This window comes from Macaca thibetana, chromosome 9 (genome assembly GCF_024542745.1).
Source record: "Macaca thibetana thibetana isolate TM-01 chromosome 9, ASM2454274v1, whole genome shotgun sequence".
NCBI lineage: Eukaryota > Metazoa > Chordata > Mammalia > Primates > Cercopithecidae > Macaca > Macaca thibetana.
This window is the reverse complement of record NC_065586.1, coordinates 17269174-17293973: the sequence shown is the minus strand read 5'-3', so window position 1 is coordinate 17293973 and position 24800 is coordinate 17269174. Positions and strand designations below refer to the sequence as shown.

General features: G+C 39.6%; 2 protein-coding genes across 3 annotated transcripts in view; both read left to right on the top strand.

The window, feature by feature from the left end:
* TRDMT1 (tRNA aspartic acid methyltransferase 1) overlaps window positions 1-24800 on the top strand; it is a 687969-nt gene that overhangs the window by 479614 nt on the left and 183555 nt on the right. The gene's annotated exons all lie outside the window — the stretch shown is intronic.
* ST8SIA6 (ST8 alpha-N-acetyl-neuraminide alpha-2,8-sialyltransferase 6) overlaps window positions 1-24800 on the top strand; it is a 74979-nt gene that overhangs the window by 43368 nt on the left and 6811 nt on the right. For both annotated transcript variants that reach the window (XM_050805417.1, XM_050805419.1), the window contains exons 3-5: window positions 15857-16001; window positions 20348-20460; window positions 24189-24281. In XM_050805417.1, the coding sequence (XP_050661374.1) occupies window positions 15933-16001; window positions 20348-20460; window positions 24189-24281 (275 nt within the window). In that variant the 5' untranslated portion in view covers window positions 15857-15932. The remainder of the gene's footprint in view (window positions 1-15856; window positions 16002-20347; window positions 20461-24188; window positions 24282-24800) is intronic.

Genomic DNA, 24800 nt, shown 5'->3' with positions numbered 1-24800 from the left:
AAAAGTTTATAATCCGTCAACAAAACTTGGTTTCTTTACATTCTCTTCTTCACACATGGAACAATAATGGCAGTGACCTAGATTTTTTTTTGTCTGCAAACTAAACTATATTCTGAAATCTTAACATTAATCATAACTGTTGATTTTGTATTTTTAGAACTTGCATTTTTCACACTTACAATCGGCTTTAATTTCTTTTTTTTTTTTTCTTTTGAGACGGAGTCTCACCCTGCCGCCCAGGCTGGAGTGCAGTGGCGCGGTCTTGCCTCACTGCAACTTCCTCCTCCCGGGTTCAAGCGATTCTCCTGCCTCAGCCTCCTGAGTAGCTGGGACTACAGGTGCCCGCCACCACGCCCGGCTAATTTTTTGTATTTCTAGTAGAGATGGGGTTTCGCTGTGTTAGCCAGGATGGTCTCAATCTCCTGACCTCGTGATCTACCCACTTCAGCAGGCATGGGACACCCATGCAATTAGAGCTCTGGGGGGTCCTTGCAAGTCACTTCTGTCACAGTTTTATGCTCATTGCAAACGGCACCTGAAGGCGGCCACATGGGTGCACCCCTCACCTCTTTCCAATGATTTCACAGTCCCACTTTTTCACAATCTCACTCCGGTTCTGCAACGTGATCCCATTTTTTTTTCTTTACAAGTCTTAGCATGAATTAAAACCACAACAGGTCACCACCTTCATTATTAACCTATCGTGGTCCTCTCCCCTCTCTTACACTACTCTGTGTGTCAGAAAAAGCACCATCCTTCTCCCAGTGGCCTGAATCAGAAACCCCTGCGTGACCCTCGCTGTCTTCTTCAGTGCCCGTTTCTAGTCCGTCGCCAAACTTTTGCTAAAGTCTTACACCCTAAATATGTTTTAAACCTATCTTCTCTTTGCAATCTCACCACCCATCTCTGGTCTGGGTTACTTGGATAGCTAATTGTCTGTGTCTACTTGGTTAGGCTCTAGTACCGTTATTTAATCAAATGCTAATCAAAGTGTTGCTGTGAGGTATTTGGTAGATGTGGTTAATATCTACAATCAACTGACATTAAATAAAGGCACTTACCATTGTTAATGTGGGTGGGTCTCATCTCAATCAATTAAAGCCCTTACAAGCAAAAACTGAGGTGTCCCAGAGAAGAGGTAGTTCGACTTCAAGATTGCAGAATCAACTCCTGTCTGGATGTGCAACCTGCAAGCTTACCCTACAGATTTTAGATGTGTTAGCCGTTGCAATTGTGTGGACCAATTCTTGAGTCTCTTTAGATAGATAGATAGATAGATAGATAGATAGATAGATAGATAGATAGATAGATACATACATACATACATACATACATATATACACACATAGATACATAGATAGATAACATAGATAGAAGACAGATAAGTAGATGATAGATTGGTAGGCTGTTGATTCTATTTTTCTGGAGAGCCCAGACATACATAGCTATTGTTCTCTCTTAACTGGCATCTTGGTTATCTATTGCTGCATAAGGAACTGCCCCCAAACTGATGGCTTGTTTGTTTTCAATGATTTCATATTCTCTCTCAGTTTCGTGGGCTGCCTGGACTCAGCAGGGGAATTCTTTTCTTGTTGTTGTGACTGTTTTTGAGACAGGATCTCACTCTGTCACCCATACTGGTGTGCGGTGGCACCATCACGGCTCACTGCAACCTTGACCTCCTGTGATCAAGCAATCCTCCTGCCTCAGCCTCCTGAGTAGCTGGGACAGTAGGAGCACGCCACCAAGCCCAGCTAATTTTTGAATTTTTTTGTAGAGATGGGGTTTCCCTATGTTGCCCAGGCAACTCCTGGGCTCGAGCGATCCTGCCATCTCAGCAAGGTGTTGGAATTACAGATGTGAGCCACCACACCCAGCCCAGGGAACTCTTAATGGAGGGCTTTCATAGGGTTGCAGTCCACTGAGTCATCTGAGAGCTTGCCTGAGCTGGACGTCCAAGATGTGACACTCACATGTCAGTTCAGTTACCACTGACTGCTTACTAGGAATTCAGCTAGGGCTGCCATCTAAAGGATCTTCAAAGGAGCCTCCACATGTGACTTGAGCTTCTTGCAGCTCAAGAAGACTCAATTCCTTGGGGGAATGGCTGGATTTCTTGGGGAAGTGTCCAGAGAATGAACGTTCCAAGAGATCCAGGCAGAAGCCACAACACTTTTTATGACCTGGCACTGGAAATCCCAGAATGTCACTTCTTCTGTAGTATTCTACTGGTGCAAGTACTTTCTAAGGCCAGCTCCAATTCAAGGGGAGGAATTTTAGGTTTCATTTTCTGACATGTGCATGTAGGGAGAGAATGAGTTCATGGTGGCCACTGCAACACTGGGTCATTGCCTATCCTTCTAACTGATCAGTGGGATCTTTCTGCAGACCCACTAATCTATCCTCACTGAAGCCAGGGTGCACATGCTAAAATGCATATCCCGTGTGTCACTTCCATAACTAAGACCCTTCAATGCTTTGCCCTTTCCCATAGAAGAAATCCACATTGTTGACTTTGTGATGCCTATAAAACTCTTACTATAGTTCTCCAGCATTCTCCACCTAGTTCTCCATCTCCCAAGTCACACAGGATTTCTTTCAGAATTTTGCACATTCTATGCTCTCTCTCTCTCTCTCTCTCCTCCCGGCTTTCACATTCTCTCCTTCCTGCTTCTCAAACAGTCTTTACCCCTCCATCTCCTTCTCTTGCCTCACCTGGCTAGTTCTGTTTATCTTTAAGTTTTCAGCTTAAGCTTTGTGTTTTGTGGGGAGCTGTCCCCAAACTTTGGGTGGCTTAGGTACCTTCCAACATGCTCTTGACCCCATGGCTGGCCCAGTTCCTTGGGCTTGCATGACTATGAAATTGGACTCAGCCAAACTTGCTTGTACTTTGCTTTATTATGGAGCCAGCAAAATATAAACACAAGATTAAGGATTCAAGAGAGTGGATTGTCCCACTCAGAGCAGCACCTGAAGTGCTCCAGGCATCTCAGTCTCAAAGGTCCACTGTTGTGACAAGAGGAAGCGAGCTTTTGTGCTGCAGTCTCACCCCTCCCAGCTCCCTCTGTGAAGCCTCAGAAGTATATAGTAGGCCTGGCCTAGCCCAGCTCTTCCCTCCTCCTCCCCCTGTTGCAGTGTAGACTGACAGCACCATGTTCTAATTGTCTGCTGTTGTCTCTCTCCCACTAGCTAAGAGTTCTCCATGGGATGTTCTCTGTCTTTTTTTCTGTTACATTCTTAGTAGTAAGAACAGTAGTAAGTGCTTGATTTGTTTATCCATTCATGTCCACGTGAATTACATTTGTTCTTCTGGGTATTTCCATCCTATCTTTTTGCAGGAGTTTGTCTTGGTTTACCCAGCCCCAAGCAATCTGTTGCCTGGGCAGGGATTTCCACCCCTAGCCTTGACCCCATGTACTTCAGTTTCCAACCTGCAGCCCCTTAACCTGTATCTGGCTGGGTCTTCCCTGGCCCTTTCGAGGGAGGGATTTGGGCACTGTTTCCCTCTTTTATTATGCACATAGCTGTGGATATTCAGCACAGCTTAAGAATATTTGATCACAATTTCCAAAATTTCCGAAGATGTAGACATTTTCCCATGAAGGACAGATGATATGGTTTGGCTGTGTCCTCACTTAAATCTCATCTTGAATTGTTGCTCCCCTAATGCCCATATGTTGTGGGAGGGACCCAGTGGGAGATAATTGAATCACTGGAGTGGTTTCCCCCATAGTGTTCTCATGGTGGTAAATAAGTCTCATGAGATCCAATGGTTTTATTAGAAAAGTGATCCAAGTGGTTTAACTTACTCTCCTTCTCTCTTTGCTTGCCACCATGTGAGATGTGGCTTTCCTCCTCCTTGCCTTCTGCCAGGATTGGGAGGCCTCCCCAGCCACGTAGAACTGTGAATCCATTAAACCTCCTTTCCTTTGTAAATTACCCGGTCTCGGGTATGTCTTTATTAGCAGCGTGAAAACTTCTAATACAACAGAGTTTATTCATGTCTTGTGACAGTGACTGTGTGGGCTTTCTTCTTGACTTTTACCCCCTCTGTGCATCTTTGCCATGGTTTATTTGGGTATATGTCAGACAACAATTACAGGGATGTAGGGCAGTATTAAGAGCACACAGCTATTAATAAACCCTAGACTGCCTGCATCCAAGTCTCAGTAATGTTGTTAGCTAGCTGTGTGACCTCAGGCAAGTAACTTCACCTCTCTGACCCAGCTTCTACATCTGAAAGATGGGGACAACAACAGTGATGATAATATGCTTTCCTCATAAGGCTCTTTTAAGGATTAAATAATATATAAAATGCTTGGAAGAGTTCTTGAGACAGTAAAAGCCATGCATGTATTTATTATTATTATTTATGCATCTATAGACATGAGCCTCAAACACACGTTTCCCTTTTTATGCTCCTATCTGAGCCTCTGTCTGGCGTCTCTCTTTCTGGGCCTTTTCTGTGGAACGTTCTGTCTGTGTAAACCTGCTCCTCTGTGATCTTGTGTTTGCATTTCTGTCTATTTCACATGTCTCTATATCCTTGGTTTCTGTGGGTGACTGTCTTTTGCCTTCTGTCTTCATCTCTTCTGTTTTTCTCAGGGCTCTCTTTCTGTGTTTTATTTCATGTGTCCATCACTTTTCTTTCCTCCTCTGTTTCATGAAATGTTCAACTGTTTCTTCTTTTTTTTCCTTGGTTTCTGCACAGTCTTAGTTTGCTCTTTCTCTTTAACCTCTCCACCTCTCTTCTGCCAGTACCAATAACATCAGAGCTGAAATTTAGAAACTATTTTCTGAGCTCATTAAATAGTTTTCTATTCCCTTTTCAAACATTTATGAGCTTATGAATACAATATTTTCTATGGCTCTCTAGGGGGGAATCAAATTGTTCTTTGCTTGCACAACCGTCTATTGATTTTTCTTCCTGTGGTTCAGTGACCCTTTGTAGAGAAAAGACTCCCTCTATCTTGCTGACTTTTCTTTCTGGACCATAGTTAACAGCCATTGTTCACCTCTGTTACCTTGTTCAGAGGCTTCTTCCATCTTCTGCTTCTCATCTACATTGTGCTGTCTCAGGAGCAAGATGAGGAGAGGCTGGGGGTCCAGGTCATTCTTTGGCATATCCCCAGAGCCTAGCACAGTGCAAGGCACCTGGGATGCCCTTGATGAATATTTGTGAAAGGAATGAATTCATTTGGGAGTACTGAGGTTTAGGGGAAGACCAAGAAGAGCGTCTCATATCGAGCCATTATCATAACGCTGTGCTGCCTTTGTCACTCTTATTTTTATTTTTGAGGGGGTGTCTCTGGCACCCAGGCTGGAATGTGGTGGCATGATCTCAGCTCACTGCAGCCTCCATCTCCTGGGTTCAAGCGATCCTCCCACCTCAGCCTCCTGAGTAGCTGGGACTACAGGCACCCGTCACCATGGCCGGCTAATTTTTGTAATTTTAGTAGAGATGAGGTTTCATCACGTTGGCGAAGCTGATCTCAAACTCCTGACCTCATGATCCACCCGCCTTGGCCTCCCAAAGTGCTGGGATTATAGACATGAGCCACTGTGCCCGGGCTGTTCTTTCCACCTACTAAATATATCTCAAGTCTCCTTCCTCCTCTTTTCAACTCTAAAATTACTCGTTTCATGTAGGCCCTTTTAATCTTTAATTAGGTGACTCTAGCAAAAGCCTCGCAGCCAAGCCCCAGCTGACATTCCTCCCTCTGATCTCCTTCCACTGCCATCCATCCTATACGACCCAAAGAATTATCCTCAAACACAGGTTTATTCATTCAATGAGGAAATATCTATCAAGTGCCTCCTGTGCTGGGTGCTATGTTAAAAGCTCCATCACAAAATCTCCCCTAACTTCCAGGTTGGTTAAGTGTTCCTCCCCTGTGCTGCTCTCACAGCCTCATATTATGGTGAAATGATACTTAAATACCAGTGATGCTTTGTGTCTGTCTCTCTTAATACACTTAAGCTCCCAGAGGGCAAGGCCCGTTCATGTTTTATTCATATTTGTATTTAATACTTTGCAAATTGTAACACCATGACCTTGGGCCATGGCCATCACTGCTGGCTGCTCAGTGAATGTGGGCTGAATTGCTGTATATATTGGTGTTTGTCTCAGTCAGCTTGGGCTGCTGTCACCAAATGCCATAGACAGGGGGTTTAACAACTCACATTTATTTCTCATGGTTCTGGAGGCTGTGAAGTTTAAGATCAGGGTGCCAGCATGGTTCTGGTACGTTCTGGGTGAGGGCCCTCTTCTGGGTTACAGACAGACAGCTTCTATTTTTTTTTTTTTTTTTGAGATGGAGCCTTGCTCTGTCACCCAGGCTGGAATACAGTGATGCGGTCTCCACTTACTGCAACCTCTGCCTCCTGGGTTCAAGCGTTTCTCCTGCTTCAGCCTCCCACATAGCTGGGATTACAGGTGCCTGCCACCACACCTGGCTAATTTTTTGTATTTTTAGTAGAGACGGGGGTTTCACCATGTTGGCCAGGCTGGTCTCGAACTCCTGACCTTGTGATCCGCCTGCCTCGGCCTTCCAGAGTGATGGGATTACAGGCATAAGCCACCGTGCCTGGCCCCAGCTTCTTACTCTAACCTCACATTTATCAGAGCTCCACTTTCAAGACCCTAATCACCTCCCAAAGACCTCACCTCCTAATACCATCGCACAGGGGCTTTGGGTTTCAACATACTTATTTCGGGGAGACGCAAGCATTCTGTCCATATCAGTCCTCATTCTGTAGCTTGAAGCTACAGAATTTAAATCTAATTATTCCTTTACCTTATGGTCCTTAAAATATTCAAAGAGAGCTATTGAATCCCCCGAATCTGCTCTTCTCCAGCTGGGACATTATTAGTTCTTCACCTACCATGAGTTTCAATCTGTTCCCTCCAGACAGGCCCTGGTTTGTCAATTGCCTTTGAAAGTAAAGCTTCCACAACAGACTCAAGCACACCAGGCATGGTTTTGAACATTACAGAGTAGCACGTATCTCTCTCTTCCCTTTGTAGGCACGATTCCTTTAAATACACAGTTTCAGATCACGCTTGAAGTTTGGAAAGCCAGTGCACACTACTGGGTTCTAGAAAGTCAAGCAAAAGCCTGTAAATCTTCTTCTTGCCTTCAATGGCCTCTAACCAGAGATGACTTGTTCTCAACCTCCAATACCAGAGTATTCTTTCTCTCTCACCTTCTCCAGGCCTTGCCTCCCATAACTGCACAACGCAAGCCCAGAGGCAAACACACAGACTCCTGCAAAGTCTAGAGCAGTCACTGGGACATGAAGACTGTGTGTGGAGGCTGGGCAGCTAGGGTGCAGGGGGTGGGTCTTCTACTCTATGTGACAGCAATGGAAAGGCTCCTTGAGCCCAGAAAGCTCTTTTATTTTTTGTTAAAGAAGTTCTTCCAAATACGAACTTGAGAAATCTAGAAAAATATTTTGGGTTGTAAGATACGGTGGCTCAGGTAAGAACATTTTAATTTCCCCCATTGCACACCATGGTTTTGTTGGAAATAAATTTTTAGTGCCACAAAAGAAATAGCACTCAAACATAAATTTTCTCAGCAAGGCAATTTTACTTCTATAGAAGGGTGTGTCTCATGAATGGAGCAATGGCGAGAGCACACCTGAACAAGGGAGGGGAAGGGGTTCTTATCCCTGACACAGGTAGCTCCTACTGCTGTGACATTCCCCTGTTGGCTAGGGTTGGACTGCACAATCTAAGCTAATTCCGATTGACTGTTTTAAAGAGAGCAGGGGTACGAGCCAGAGTGGCAGGATGAGCAGTTTTTGCAGGAAATACAGTTACAGAACAGGTGACTAAAGGTGACTCAGGTCAGAGCAGGTGACCAGGCGTGACTCAGGACAGAGCAAGTGACCAGAGGAATAGATGTGAACTACTGGTTACAACTGGTAGGAAGGTTGTTTACTGAAACTAGGGGCAAGGAGACAAGGAGAACGAGGAAGTTAAACTTTAAAATGGAGAACAAAGAACTGAACATACTGACATACTGATTCTTTGAAGAGAAACTTAGAACTCACTGTATTTAACAGTTCTTTGCAGTACAAGCGCTGGCAGTGGCTTTAGAGGAAGAGTTTGAATTCTGGGTTTGAATCTTTGCTTTGCTACTTACTGCCTTACAAATCATCTCTAAACCTTTTTATTTTCCTTCCTACTGGATCACAAACACTATAAAGGCAGAGACAATGCTTAATTTATTGACCAATGTGTAGCCAGCACTTCTCATAGAGCTCAATATTTAATAGGTGCTAAATAAATATGAATGAGTGAATGAATATGTCATATATGACCTTCTTAACTTCATTATCCTAAGTTATCCTCATCTATAAAATGAGAATATTAATTGCATCTATTTTGTAGGGCTATTCTAGGGCTTAAGTGAAATAATCTACGTAAAATATCTAGCATGCAGTGAGAATGCACGAAATGTTGGTTATTGTTATTATTATCGGTCAATCCATGAATTACATGTCAAATAGGGCAAGAAGAGAGGCAAAAAAAGGGGGCATCAACAGGAGAGAGGCAAGTTCTGGATTGTTGGCTTATGTATGTTATGTTTTCATGAAGAAAAAGAAATGTGGCTATTTTAGAAGTGGTTTGGATGGTAAATAAATCCTTTGACTTTCTGCTGGTGCTTACATTTTAAAACTCTTTTTCCTAGGACCCTCATTAGATTCATAGAAAATGAATTCTGGAAAGGTAGGTCTTTATCAATACCTAGACAGTGCCTGCAGCCTCTACCTTATGGGAACTTTTTCACATCTCATTAGGGAGGCTCAGAGTTTAACAAACAGAAGAGGTGCCTGGGAGTCATGGGTTTGGGCCTTTAGGTCGTTAGTATTCAGGTGTCCTGGGTCTGTGAACTGTAAGCCTTAAGTAGTCATTAACACTTCATGGAAATCCAGGAAGCACTGAATTTAGAACTGAAGAAGAATTTTGACCTGAGACTTGAAACAAATAAAAACAAACAACAAAAGAAACAGAAAAAGAAAATAGCACCTACAGTGAAAAAAAAACAAAAAGGAACTTTTACAATTTTAATAAAGATCCCTTTCTCAAAAGGAATTTGTAATGCAAAGATGATTTGACATCTGGATGCAAAGGTGATTTTGCAGATCTTCGATTCCATCTTTATAGATCCAGGTGAAAAGCATTAAGTCAGATCCTCCCAGAACCAACCTACTCCTTGAAAGTTAAGCATTTTTCAAAGTATATGAACCTTCCTGAATTCTAGAACTCGGTGCAGTACAGAAAGTCCCAATTCTTTCCTGGGGGGATGGGGGGCAGTGTATTCTCTTTTGAACCTGAGTTGCACGGAGGAAATTGCTCAAGGTAGAATGCAAGAAGAATTAGACTCTCATCAAGCCAGAGGCTTCTTTTCAGTTTATTTTAGGGCACATTGTTCAGGTCACCTGATAATCCTGCTCCCATAGGGCGGCTTATATATCTTCCATGTAAAAGGAGAACCTCAAATGCCTCAGTTATACAGGCTTTGAAGCATTTATATGTAAGTTGCATGGTGGCCTTTGAATTGAGTCTAGGTAGGTTTTCAGCAAGATGCTACCAGCAATACTTCGGGGGCAACAACCTATGCTATGGTTACCATTTTGGAAAGGATTCTAGGGGAAGAGGCTTAGATAATGGCATTTCCCCGGTTACAACATACTCTAGTGTGAACTGCAGAGAACTGAACGTCAAAACACAAAGGTTTGAGTTGTTTACAACCTGCAGGCTTTGGTCATATAACTTACCCTCTCTCAACCCCAATTTTCTCATCTTTAAAATGGGAATAATAACCAGGCATGGTGGCTCATGCCTGTAATCCCAACACTTTGGGATTTTAGGGCTGATGAGAAATAGAGTAATAGAGATAAAAATTCCATTTTGTTTTATTTGTTGTAAGAGCAACACTGGCTCTTACTCTCTGCCACATGGATGAGCTGGAAAGTGACAAAGACCGTACACTTATCACTCTGCCACTGCACACAAAAGCTGGAAAAGTCCCCTTAGCCTGTGACATCTTAGATTATAATTCTGATATTTTTCCTGGGAGATTATAACGAGTGCTTTGGGGTTGAATGTTGATTTTTGATAGTGAGATCTTCAAAAGTTGCAAGGGGAATGGCTAAACCAACCCTGGTACATCCATACCACGGAATACTACTCCAGCAATAAAGAACAATCTGATGCTACACGAGGTGTGTTAGTCTGTTCTTGCACTGCTCTAAAGAAATACCTGAGATGGGCTAATTTATAAAGAAAAGAGGTTTAATTGGCTCACGGTTCTGCAGGGTGTTCAGGAATCATGGCTGGGGAGGCCTCAGGAAACTCACAATCCTGGCACAAGGCAAAGAGGAGGCAGGCACATCTTACATGGCTGGAGCAGGAGGAAGAGAGAGAAGGGGGAGGTGCTACCCACTTTGAAACAACCAGATCTCGTGAGAACTCAGTCACTATCATGAGAACAGCAAAGGGGAAATCCAGTCCCGTGATCCAGCCACCTCCCACCAGGCCCCTCTTCTAACACGGGACTACAATTCGTCATGAGGTTTGGATGGGAACACAGACCCAAACCATATCATATGGCAATATGAATCTCAAAAAACATTTAGGCTGTGTGAAAGAAGTCTTACATAAAAGCGTACGTGTAGGCCAGGCATGGTGGCTCACGTCTATAATCCCAGCACTTTTGGAGGCCGAGGCAGGCAGATCATCTAAGGTCAGGAGTTTGAGACCAGCCTGGCCAACATAGTGAAACCCCATCTCTACTAAAAATATAAAAATTAGTTGGGCATGGTGGCGGGCGCCTGTAATCCCAGCTATTCGGGAGGCTGAGGCAAGAGAATCGCTTGAACCTGGGAGGTGGAGGTTGCAGTGAGCTGAGATCGAGCCACTGCACTTCAGCCTGGGAGACAGAGTAAGACTCCATCTCAAAAAAAAAAAAAAAAAAAAAAAAAAAGGCATACATGTGATATAATTCTGTTCATAATACTAGTCATATACTAGAACAGGGAAAACGAATTTGTGGTGAAAAATCATCACAAAAGTGTCCTCTGGGGCTTGGCGGAGGGTCTGGAGATAGGAAGTGTTTGGAGGTGACATGCACTCAGATCTATAATTTACTTTGAATTGCAACAAGTACCACTATAAAATTGGATTAATGGACAGATACACAATAAGGCAAAAATAGTGAAAAGTTAATTGTCAAATCTAGCTGCTGGTTATTCAAGTGTTTATTGTCCAGTTCTTTTAACTTTTCTATAGGTTTGGAAATTTTATACGATATTTAAAATATACAATTTCAGAAAAAGGCCCAGGGTGGTGGCTCAGGCCTATAATCCCAGCACTTTGGGAGGCTGAGGCAGGCAAATGACTTGAGGTCAGAAGTTAGAGACCAGCCTGGCCAAGGTGGTGAAACCCCATTTCTTCTAAAAATACAAAACATAAGCCAGGCGTTGTGGTGCACGCCTGTAGTCCCAGCTACTCGGGAGGCTAAGAATCTCTTGAACCTGTGAGATGGAGGCTGCAGTGAGCTGAGATCCCACCACTGCACTCCAGCCTGGTCAACATAGTGAGACTCTATCTAAAAAAACATTTCAGCAAAAACTCTATTAATATTTTTAAAAAGCATAAGAGGAGATCTGATTTAGTGTTTTTGGTGATGCAATATTCTTGTAGGCACTGAATATCCTTAGAGAAATTATTTGCCAAAGGTAAATGAGGATTTATTATGTTGCCTTTTCTCAAAATGCTGGATAAAAGAGCCATTACAATTATATATAAGTAAGAATTTCTGAATTTGCAATATGTCACACAAATTTTTATCAAATTAAACGTATAATTAAAAACTACTTAGTATCATGTTTTTGACTACATACTATTTATTTTCATCTTTTTCTTTTGTTAATCTCCATGAACCATCTTTTTTAAACGGTAGATTGTAAAATACAAGAAGAAACAATAAATGGGCGACAGAATCCAATTAAGAAGGACATACTATTTTAACGAATATTGTAACTTATCTAAGTTAACTGATAAGAAGTATTATTAAAAACCTTAACTTTGAGGTGCAAATATCACCCTTACTTTTCATGCCTTGAGAATTATTGGAGTTTAGAAGACTAAATTTTAGATGACCTTGACAAATTAGAGCATTGTATTTTTTCAAAAGGGCAAAATTCAGTAAAAACATGTATGGAAGCTTACTCTTAAGGACCAAACTAATAATAGAAGTGTGGGCTGAGGACGGACTATTTCTAATGACTCACTACCATCAACATTTCTTTTGAATATTCACTGACTCTTGTCTTATGACCGAATCCGGCTTGGATACAGATTTTTCAGTAATATGGAGAAATAAGTTGAGGTTGAAAGATAAATGAGATGACTAAAATCATGAAAAACTGGTTGTATGAGGAAAACCTGAGAGAAGGGAAAATTCTGTAAACTCTTCAAGACCGAAAAAGGCTAAAGCTTTGCCTGATTTCCATTTTCAAGTACGTGAAGTATTTTTATAAGGAGATTCTATGAAAACCTAATAAGGAAAATGGATTTACATTAAAACATAGTTGCATTGTACAAATGCAGAAATCTCTCTGATTGTAAGGTTGATTAAACCCTGGAACAATTATCAAGAGACTTTAGGGAGTCTACATCGTTGGAGAATTGAAGAAATGAAATATGAATTATAAGTAGTTCTGCATGCATCTGCCAGAGGTTGGGGGTTAACTCAGATGATCCTTGAAAGCACTTCCTAGGTCTACATTCTAATAATAATGTTTCACTCCATGGTAATCATTTTGAAATGTAGCTTGGTATTAATTTATGCTTCTCTGGCCTTTCTATAAGGAATAGCAACTTTAAATTTGCCTCAGTTAAAAATTCACTGTATTAGATATTTCTTTTTTTATTGGACTTATAATAAATGATTATGTATTGTTTTAGTGACTGTGATACTCTTCTTAACTTAGTTTCTGTATTTTATAATTATTATAAAATTAAAATGAATCCTCTCATTTTTTGTTTTTAGTGTTATAACAGTATTATCAGAAGAAACTTTGTATTTTTAAAAATGTTACATTCATGAGCATTTTCTATTGATAAGAAGGTTCCTACCTGAGTATAAGTATGTTTAACTGCTTTGCCATTGATCTTGCCAAGTCACCATGCTACGATCCAGGGCCAGTTAGAAGTCTAGTGAGATTAAAAAAAAAAAAAAAAAAAAACTACCAGGTGCAGTGGCTCACGCCTGTAATCCCAACACTTTGGGAGGCTGAGAGCGCAGATTACTTGAGGCCAGGAGTTCAAGACCAGCCTGGCCAACATGGTTGGACCCTGTCTTTACTAAAAATACAAAAATTATCTGAGCATGGTAGCAGGTGCCTATAGTCCCAGCTACTCAGGAGGCTGAGGCAGGAGAATTCCTTGAACCTGGGAAACAGAATTTGCATTGAGCTAGATTGTGCCACTGCACTCCAGCCTGAGGGACAGGGCAAGACTCTGTCAAAAAAAAAAATAATTGGCTTTTGTTGCAATTGCTTTTAATGTTTTTGTCATGAAGTATTTGCCCACGCCTATATCCTGAATGGTATTGCCTAGATTTTCTTCTAGGGTTTTTATGGTTTTGGGTTTTACATTTAAGTCTTTAATCCACCTTGAGTTAATTTTTGTATAAGGTGTAAGGAAGGGGTCCAGTTTCCGTTTTCTGTATATGGCTAGCCAGTTTTCCTGGCACCAGTTATTAAATAGGGAATCCTTTCCCCATTGCTTGTGTTTGTCAGGTTTTTTGAAGATCAAATGGTGATAGATGTGTGGTGTTATTTCTGAGGCCTCTATTCTATTCCATTGGTCTATATATCTGTTTTGGTACCAGTACCAGGCTGTTTCGGTTACTTTAGCCTTGCAGTGTGAAGTCAGGTAGCGTGATGCCTCCAGCTTTGTTCTTTTTGCTTAGGACTGTCTTGGCTATATGGGCTCTTTTTTGGTTCCATATGAAATTTAAATTAGTTCTTTTGAAGATTGTCAGTGGTAGTTTGATGGGAATAGCATTGACTCTATTAATTATTTTGAGCAGTATGGCCATTTTCACAATATTGATTGTTTCTATCCATGAGGATGTAATGTTTTGTCATTTGTTTGTGTTCTCTGTTATTTCCTTGAGCAGTGGTTTGTAGTTCTCCTTGAAGAGGTCCTTCACCTCCCTTGTAAGCTATATTCCTAGGTATTTTATTCTCTTTGTGGCAGTTGTGAATGGGAGCTCATTCATGATTTGGCTCTCTGCTTGTCTATTGTGGGTGTATAGAAATCCTTGTAATTTTTGCACATGATTTTAAACTACAGAGCTTCTGCATGGCAAAAGAAACTAGCATCAGAGTGAACAGGCAACCTACAGAATGGGATTTTTGCAAACTACCCATCTGACAAAGGTCTGATATCCAGGATCTACAAGGAATTTAAACAAATGTACAAGAAAAATGAAACAACCCCAGGATGTGAACAGACACTTCTCAAAAGAAGACATTTATGCAGCCAACAAACATGAAAAAAAGCTCATCATCAATGGTCACTAGAGAATGCAAATCAAAACCACAATCAAATACCATCTCACACCAGTCAGAATGGCAATTGTGAAAAAGTCAAGAAATAGCACATTGGGAGGCTGAGGCAGGCAGATCACTTGAGGTCAATAGTTCGAGACCAGTCTGGCCAACATGGTGAAACCCTCTCCCTACTAAAAAAATTAGCAAGGCCTGGGTGGTGCACACTTGTAATCCCAGGTACTCAGGAGGCTGAGGCAGGAGAATCGCCTGAACCCAGGAGGTGGAGGTTGCAGTGAACCTGAGATCATGCCACTGCACTCCAGTGTGAGAGAGAGTGAGACTCTGTCTCAAAAAATAAAAAAATAAAGTCAAGAAATAGATGCAGTTGAGGCTGTAGAGAAATAGGAACGCTTTTACACTGTTGGTGGGAATGTAAGTTAATTCAACCATTGTGGAAGACAGTGTGACGACTCCCCAAGGATCTAGAACCAGAAATACCATTTGACCCAGCAATCCCATTACTGGGTATATAGTTAAAGAAATATAAATCATTCTACTATAAAGGCACATGTACATGTATGTTTATTGCATCACTGTTTACAATAGCAAAGACATGGAACCAACGCAAATGCCCATCAATGATAGATTGGACAAAGAAAATATGGCACATATACACCATTGAATACTATGCAGCCATAAAAAGGAATGAGATCATGTCCTTTGCAGGGACATGGATGAAGTTGGAAGCCATCATCCTCAGCAAACTAACACAGAAACAGAAAACCAAACACCAGATGTTCTCACTCATAAGTGGGAGTTGAACAATGAGAACACATGGACACAGGGAGGGGAACATCTCACACTGGTACCTGTTGGGGGTAAGGGGAGGACAAATATCTAATGCATGTGGGGCTTAAAACCTAGATGATGGGTTAATAGGTGCAGCAAATGACCATGGCACATACATACCTATGTAACAAACCTCCTTGTCTGCATATGTATCCTGGAATTTAAAGTAAAATTAAAAAAATTAAAAAGAAATTAAGATAAGATTAAAGGAACGACAAAAAAAAAAAAAAAAAAAATAAAAAAGAGAGTCAGTCCCAATCCTTAAGGGATTTAGAGCCTGGAGGAAAAATAACAAGTCATCTTTGTGAATAATCATCTTCTTTTTGAAAGTCAGTCTGACAAAATCCTCTTTTGCATCATCCATTGTGGTGTCTATTTTCAGTTTCTTAATCTTATACCTTGGCTTCCTTTTTATTCTTTTCCTTTGCAGAGCAAAACTTGCTTCCTGCTGTGATGCTGTTCAAAACTTTGTTGTTTCTCAGAATAACACTCCAGTTGGGACTAACATGAGTTATGAGGTGGAAAGCAAAAAGAAAATCCCAATTAAAAAGAACATTTTTCATATGTTTCCAGTGGTGAGTAAAGATTTGTGGTGGGTTATTTGTGTTACCATTCCAGGTGAATTTTCTTTTACTTTAAGCTGTAACTTACAATTATGATGGAATTAATTAAAATACCATATTGTTATGTTGTATAAAATTTGGATAGTGGGCCATTTTTTAAAAGGGCCGTTTTGAATGCAGTGTGGCTCTGTAGGGAAGGATTATTTATATCTTAAATGATAAGCTCTTCCACTCCTGAGTCTTCCAGACTCTTCTTCGAATGAGATGAGACGCTTGGGCTTCCTGCTTAGTAATCACTGAGGCATGTGAAGATGGCCATTTTTCACCTCAAATAAGATTCTTCCAATTGTCAGTTATGGTGACTAAATCAATTCCTTCACAAGGAACGGTGCGTTTATGTGGCTCATCTTTGGGAAGTAAATAGGTGAGGATTTATAGTCAATAAACGTAGCCACCATAAGATAGAGATTGTTGTCTGCTGATATATCCCAAACCCCGAGAACATTTCCCAGTACGTATATGCACTCACTACCTATTTGTAAAATCAGAAGAATGAGTAATGATAGGATAAAAAGCCACTTCACACAGTGAGGAGAAACTCGACCCTTAATACAAATCCTCACGGGGAAATTTTGGTTCTGAGGAACGTAAACATCTCAATGCTTCTAAACATATGCTCTCCAGCATCTTTCTACGATTCCATGACAAAGCAATTAGACCATGTCAGGATGGTCAAAACGGGATTCCTCTACATATGCAGTACACTAACTGTAGGATATGAGATTCCTACAGTTTTCTTTTGTTGGAACTTTGACCTCTTTCAGCTAATTTTTGTTGCTTATGTAAGTTGTTCCAATTCTTTTTTTATGTTAGGATTCAGAGGAAGAATAACTTGTTGAGTATGAGTGAGAAATAAATAGAAAACGATAGAGAAAAAATACTGTATATTTTCTGGAAGAAAAAGGGGACAAAAAATATAACTCATAAAGCATTCTCATGATGCCCTGAAATGACCAGTGATTGAAAAGATGATAAGGAAAGAGTATTTATCTTTCCTATCAGGGAAAGCCTTGGAAAGTTTGACAGTGAACCCTTTCACTCATTCATCCATTCAGGTTTTGCCAGTGTCTGCCATGTTTTCCACTGACCGGAACAGAGGAGCAGCAACTACTTTACCCTCATTTGACCCTTTGAAAGGATTAACTTAATATAGGCCTGATAATTATGTATGCCACCGGGAACTGCATCCACTTTCCAAATTTATACTTTTTTTTTTTTTTTTTTTTTTTTTAAACTGAGGAGAGGAAATTCTGCAGTCAATACAGCACCAATTGCAGCGCCAGGTCCCATTTTTTTGTGTTGCTCCAGCTTCTCCTTTCATGGACGGGGCTCGTGGTGGAGATGTCCTCTTTGCCACTTTGCTTTACTCTGCCCTTCTGCATGCAACTCTCCGGAACGAACTGCTGGGCACACAAGAAGATCGCATTAAGTGTTTTGATGAAATGATGTGGAGCCACTTCCTCCACAAACTTTGCTAAGTTACTTGCAGAGAAAAAAACCAAAACTTGATTTTCAACCAGAGTGGGCAATGAGCAGGCAGTGGAGTGTGCAAATTTGCATTTTCTTAGGAGGTTTATTTAAGGAAATGTTGAGGTTTGTAATTTATTTAAATTCATATGGAACATGAGATACTGAAGCATATAGATGTTTTCCTCCCAGTTGACCAAGAAACCAGAGAAAAACATTCATTATTGTGAATGCATAATTTGAGATATGTTTCCTTCAGTAATCTTTTCTATTTTATACCATAAAGAGCCTATTTGCATTTTTCAATCCTACCCTATCTATAAAATTCGGAATTTATGGTGGCACCATTTAGTAGATACTGGCTGAAGACGTCGTGAGCTAGAAGTTCGGTGACATGAAATAGCCTGAGGTATCTGGGAACCATTCATTTAAGAGCCAATCACTCTGCTAGCCATTGCAGATATAACAAGGAATAAGATACATAATTATACATCATTAAGTTATCATTTTAATCCATGGAATTGTGAGAAACGATAATGTGTAGTGGTTTAGAGCAGGTACTCTGGGGCAAACTGTCTGGGTTCCTATCCCAGTTCTGCCACTTTCTGTCCGTTACTTGGACTCATGCCTCCATTTTCCCATCTGTAAAATACTCAAAAGGTTGCTGTGAAGGCTAAATGTGCTAATAAAGTATGTATTTGAAATAGTGCCTCTTGCTTAAAAAGCTCAATATGACTTTTACGTTTCAAAGACAAACCCACAAAGAGAGTTGTACTGAAACCGAGTTTCTTTGCTAGTTGGGCAGGCTCCCAGAGCCAGCATCAGGGGCAGACAGCAGTCACGGTGGTTCTGGGGCATCTTCTGTCACTCTGGGCTGCTCAGAACCACGTCGGCCCTGGACTGTTGCCAGTGGGGCTGGTAAACTGACTTTGGCAAGTTTGACATGCCTTGATTTTGTAACCTTTGCCAAATTCAGTGGCGTCAATACCCCCATCCTGGACACTTTTTAGTGACCAATGGTTTAAAAAACCAACTCACAAAATTCCTGAATATTTACCAGTGGCCCCTTCAATGCTGACAGGCCAGGGTCAGTTTCGTTCCGCGCACGTGCAGTCAATTAATTACTGTGATACCGGTTTTGCAAAAGAAATAAGATTTATTCACAAAGCCACCTTTCTGTGTGAAGGGTGAAGAGCTTGTTGAAGTGTGTGAAGTGTGTGTGTGTGTGTGTGTGAAGGTGGGAGAGCTTGTTGAAGGCCATGAGATGGATATTGAAAGCTGTGCACATTGCACTACACAAGATCGGGAGGGAAAAATGAGAGGAAATTAAAAATAATAAACAGCCTCTCTGCTCTCAAGGACTTACACCTTAATCCTACAGACAAAATCGGTAGATCAGGACCTCGTCACTGGGAAGCATGAGCTGGCACCCCGACTGTGGGCTCGAGGTCACATTATTACTTTATGGAAGGTGACCAGGAAAGGGGAAGTACGCCATTGAATCGAAAAGTTAGATTTCGAGACTGCAGAGAACTTGGGGAAAATAGGAAACCTTCTGGGGTAAGCAGGCCGGGTCCTAAAAGGAATAAAAAAGATTCAGGTCTTGGAAATTAATGTGAAATATATCAGTCCAGTTGGTAGACCTCCCTGAAGCACGCTGGCTGGTCATTCGCAGAGACGGCAGGCATAAATCTAATGCCTTACTAAGCCTGAAGGTCTAACTGTTTAAGAAGCACAGGAAATTTTTGCTAAATCACCTATTAATTTTATGCCTTAGAATAAATAGATTTAATGCTGCTTCCTAATTTCTTTATTTTCTCTTTCTTGCTGAAAATGTCCTTGTTTATCAGAAAGGCAGAATATGGGGTTTTGCCATTCTAATTTTTTTCCTTAATCATGTGATGAAAAATACATGATACTGTATTTTGTATATTACATTATGCCGTGTATTCTATGCTGTCTGTTTCTCTCAAGAGAAATGAAACTTAGGTTCACATAATGATTTATTTTATTTTATTTTACTTATACATTTTTTTTTTTTAAATTTAAGAAACAGGGTCTTGCTCTGTCGCCCAGGCTGGAGGGCAGTGGTGCAATCACGGCTCACTGCAGCCTGGAACTCCTAGGTTCAAGTGATTCCCCTACCTCAGCCTCCCAAGCAGCAAAGACTACTGGTGCTCTTCACCAAACTCAGCCAATTTTTCTACTTTTTGTAGAGACAGGATCTTGCTTTGTTGCCCAGGCCCATCTTAAACTCTTGGCCTCAAGTGACCCTCTCACCTCAGCCTCCCAAAGTGCTGGGATTACAGATGCGAGCAACTGCACCCGGCTGGTTTTTTGTTGTTGTTGTTTTGTTTTGTTTTTGAGACGGAGTCTCATTCTATCGCCCAGGCTGGAGTGCAGTGGTGCCATCTTGGCTCACTGCACCCTCCGCCTCCTGGGTTCAAGCAATTCTCTGCCTCAGTCTCGAGTAGTTGGAATTACAGGCGCCCACCACCACGCCCAGCTAATTATTATTATTTGTTTTCTATTTTTTGTAGAGTCGGGGTTTCACCATCTTGGCCAGGCTGGTCTTGAACTCCTGACCTTGTGATCCACCTGCCTTGGCCTACCAAAGTGCTGGGATTACAAGTATGAGCCACTGCACCCAGCCCCAGCTGATTTTTTATACTAAGTCATAGTAAGTTGATTAGCAAACTGGGCTGCTGCTTTTTCTTGTTCTTATTCTTCTCCTTAGCATGCATAAAAAGTTAAGTCACTAGAATTAAGCTGTTGTCTATGGTTCTAAAATTAATGGTATTTCATGGTAGTTTTCCACTTTCTCCTGCTAGTCCCAGCCTTTTGTGGAGTACCCTTATAATCAGTGTGCAGTGGTCGGAAATGGGGGAATTCTGAATAAGTCTCTCTGTGGAGCTGAAATAGATAAATCCGACTTCGTTTTTAGGTAAGATCTGTCGAATTGGTTTCTTTGAAACAAAAGATCAGCTGGGTATTTCAGAGGGGGACAGTGTAAAGATATCCTTTGTATATTTTCACGTTTGAACTCTGTTACAAAAGTCTACTAATTACCCAGGAAGTTTTTCCTGAAGTGTTATATGGCTCATGAGATCCTCAGAATGTCAATACCAGAAGAATCAAAATGTGCTATATTTATATATGTTCAGGAAACCCCGGGTGAAGTTGTGGTGAAAGAGGGTTTGGTACTGCAGGAACTTTCAGAGCGTTCAGCGTGTTCATGGGTACCTTGGCTACCTTGGGAGGACTCCGGAGGGCAGCATGTCCCAGACGCACCTGACCTTGAAGATCTTTTTTTATTTGTTTGTTTGTTTTTGTTTAACAGAGCATTTCAAGGATGTTTTGTTCTTAGACAACACTTGGGAAAATGCTGATCAAGACGTTTTACAGCCATACAAACTATATCATTATTTCATTTTCTGGCTTGCAATTTAAAAAACAAATTTGTACTGCTTCTAAGTTCTGGTCTTTTAAAATGTTTTCTATCTGAGTGTCAGTTAGCATGCAAAAATAGAAACAAAATGGTTTTCATGCGTTCCTTGTACTCATAAGCCATACCAAAGCATCTCCACTCTCTCAGTGTAATGGAAAGGTAATTCATCCGTCTGAGGATGGGTTTCAATTGAAATGCACCTTTTTCAGGAGTAAGTGGAAGTTTGATTCTTCCTGTTTTAGGAGCACTGATTTCATACATCACAGGAGATGCTTTGATCCTTCTTGATTTAATGCTGCCCTTTTAAGCAATTGAAAAAGAAACACGGTTTCTAGTAAACAGCTCCCTCCCAATTTTAATCTCATTTTTAAATTTTGTGCTGAAGGTAATCATAAAGCCACAATAGACCTGACAGTGCAACAATTATTGAATGTGGTCTTCCTGATTGGTGTTAAAATGGCCAATATCTGAATGGTTTAGCCATGTTGTTCAAGTACTCAATGTGAAAAAGCCATAAGGAAGATAATTCTTCTTGCTGTAGATTTTTTATAGGCTTAAAATTCCCGAAACATCTGTGATGAGGATGAGGCCTAAACATTCATTATACTTTATAGCAAGTATAGGCAATACAATAAGTTTTGATTTAAAACCCAGAAGAAAAATATCTCAGCAGATATTTCATTTATAATTCTAAAATAACTGTCTGTTTCCTAGATTCCACATTTGCTGATGTCAGGTATTTTCTTGAATATAGAATTTCCTTTAAAGCTAGCCATTTGAACTGAAAGGCAAAATGAGGGCTGAATGTGTTTGGTGTCGTTAAAATATATTTAATTTTTTTAAGCCTGTACTTATTTTGGTGCTGCATGTTGATAGTTCGTAAAGCAAACTTTTATTTTTCATTTCAAAAGATTTGGAGCTATGAATTAAGTGTGTGAGGAGCAAAAATAGGCAATGACTATATATACTACTGCTATATATGACTATACTAGTATATATACACATATATATTACAGTAGTAATATATTTAATCACATATATGCTGTAGTATACTGTAATACATATAATCTAGTAGTATTTATATATTACATATTATACACATGTATAATAAATATATAATACTGTATTATATATAGTATATAATATATTGTATGTTGTATAATATGCAATATATAATAGTATATTGTATACTATATAATACAGTATTATATGTAATATAATATATATATTACATATATACGTATTATATAACATATGCATACATATTATACATCTATAATAACATAGATACATATATTTTGTATAAAATTAACAGGATATATAATTATATATAATGTATACATGTATTACATATTTTATATATACATATTATATAATAAATAAATAAAAGTATATAACAGTATTATGTGTTATATATGTATAATATGGATATACATTATAAGTTTACATGTTATATATGCATGTTATATATAATACACATGCATATTACATATTATATATACATGTTATATAATATATGAGTATTGCATAAATTATGCATATACATATATAACATATAATGCTGTTATATAATTTAAATGTAATATATATGTATATACGTATAATACATACCATGACCTATACTACTGTTTGTGTGTGTGTGTGTGTTTGTGTGTGTGTGTGTGTGTGTGTGTATAGTCTATATTCAGGAAAGTACCTGGCATCAGCAAAAGTAGAATCTAGAAACATGGGCATTTATTTTAGACTCATAAATTAAATATATACTGAGATATTTTTCTTTTAAGTTTTAAGCCAAAACTGATTGTATTTCCTCTATAAAATACCCCTCTCTATGATATTCTACTAGAAATCACTTTTGATTATTCAAAAGAATATGAGACTGTTCTAGAAAGGACATTTTTTATGGGAGGCCCACTAGCGAGGTCACTTTTATGCCCTAGTACCTATGATTAATCTTTATCATTTAATATTTATTAGTAATATTTGATTCATATTTATTTTACCAAGGTGCGGTATTTATTTTATTTTCTGACATAGCTTTCATATCAATGAGGGAAATTCGTGTTTCATTCATTCATGTGTTTTACAGGACATGGTACGGCTCATTTCACCTTCATTCATGTTATAGACCACATCAGTTTTGAACAGCCTTCTTTAGGAAGCACTCAAAGATGCTCCCTTCTTATGTTTAGCCTTACTACTTGAAATTCAGTAAATGATCTTTAGAAAGTCATAACCAATTTTTCCTTTTTTGTGACAAGAATATAATTACTCAAAATTAGAATTCTTAATTTGTTTTCCAATTTGAAAGCAAATTAGTACTCAAAGGAAGATGAGAACATCAGTATGAAAACATCACTATAAGAACATTAGGATTTTATTTATTAACACCGTAATTTGGTGACAAAACTATCCACATGGGAATCGGGAGGTTTTGATTTTTTAATGTAGTCTTTGCTTCTGGTAGACCGTATAACTTTAGTCACAGTACATCAAGGTTTTAAGAATATGCAAATTGGTGATCATACCACTATGGGAACATAATCAATAGAAATAATATAAATAACAATTTTAATAAAAGGATTGGGAACTCTTCTAAATTTAGACAAGGTGTAATTGTCATTTCTGGTTTTGATACTTATAAAAGTGATTATCCATATTGAAAGCATTGATCAAATTTGTATCTTTTAGCTGGGCACAGTGGCTCACACCTGTAATCCCGACACTTGGGGAGGCCAAGGCAGGTGGATCACTTGAGGTCATGGGTTCAAGACAAGCCTGGCCAACATGGTGATACCCTATCACTACTAAAAATACAGAAATTAGCTGGGTGCATGCCTTTAGTCCCAGCTACTCAGGGGGTTGAGGCAGAAGAATTGCTTGAACCCAAGAGGCGGAGGTTGCAGTGAGCCCAAATAGCACCACTGCACTCCAGCCTAGGCAACAGAGTGAGATCTGTCTCAAAAAAAAAAAAAAAAGTGTGTATTTTATACAACATTGAAATGTCAGCTAAGAACTGAGTAATTACTAAAGTAAATAATTTAAAATAGAAACTAGATGGATTCTGAGGGTCTCTTAATAGCAATGATTTCTCCAACATAAGGACAATTATTTTATAGAGATGTGTGTGTGTGTGTGTGTGTGTGCACGCGCGTGCATATGTGTGTATACAATCTTTTTTCTACAAGTTCTATTTTGAAAATGATTTTCTTTTCAAATTTCAGGTGTAACCTCCCCCCAACCACAGGAGATGTTAGTAAAGATGTTGGCAGTAAAACAAATCTTGTGACTATAAATCCTAGTATCATAACTCTGAAGTAAGTAGCTGCAAGTTACATAACTGATCAAGAACATTTTTCCATTGTTCAATATGTTTCTCAGCTTAAGCACTAATCTTGTTGCTGAGACTGACTTGCAATACAGGTGGAATGAATTTTTGGAAAAATATATAAGAATTCATTTGCAAATTGTGGCATTCTATCAAGGTTGTTGTTCATAAGAGTTATGACTCAGTTGTACTTCCAATGTCATAAGCTAATCAAATCATATTTATTTCTTCATCTCTTTTAACAATAATGAAGCCACTTTTTTCCATTTTCTTTTAGAGCGTTAGCATTACTCTTCTATCTTGGTAGCACTTTCTTGATAAAACTTACTCTATTTAGAAACTTCAGAGAGTTAGCGCTAAGACAACCTGGCAAAATACAGTTATCACGTTGGAGAGTTTATTACTAAAAAATAATTACCATCTTTCATTTATGCAACATAACTACCATAAAATTGTTGGTTAATAAATAATCTTATACAAAGTTTTTACTCCATTGTTTTCATCAAAA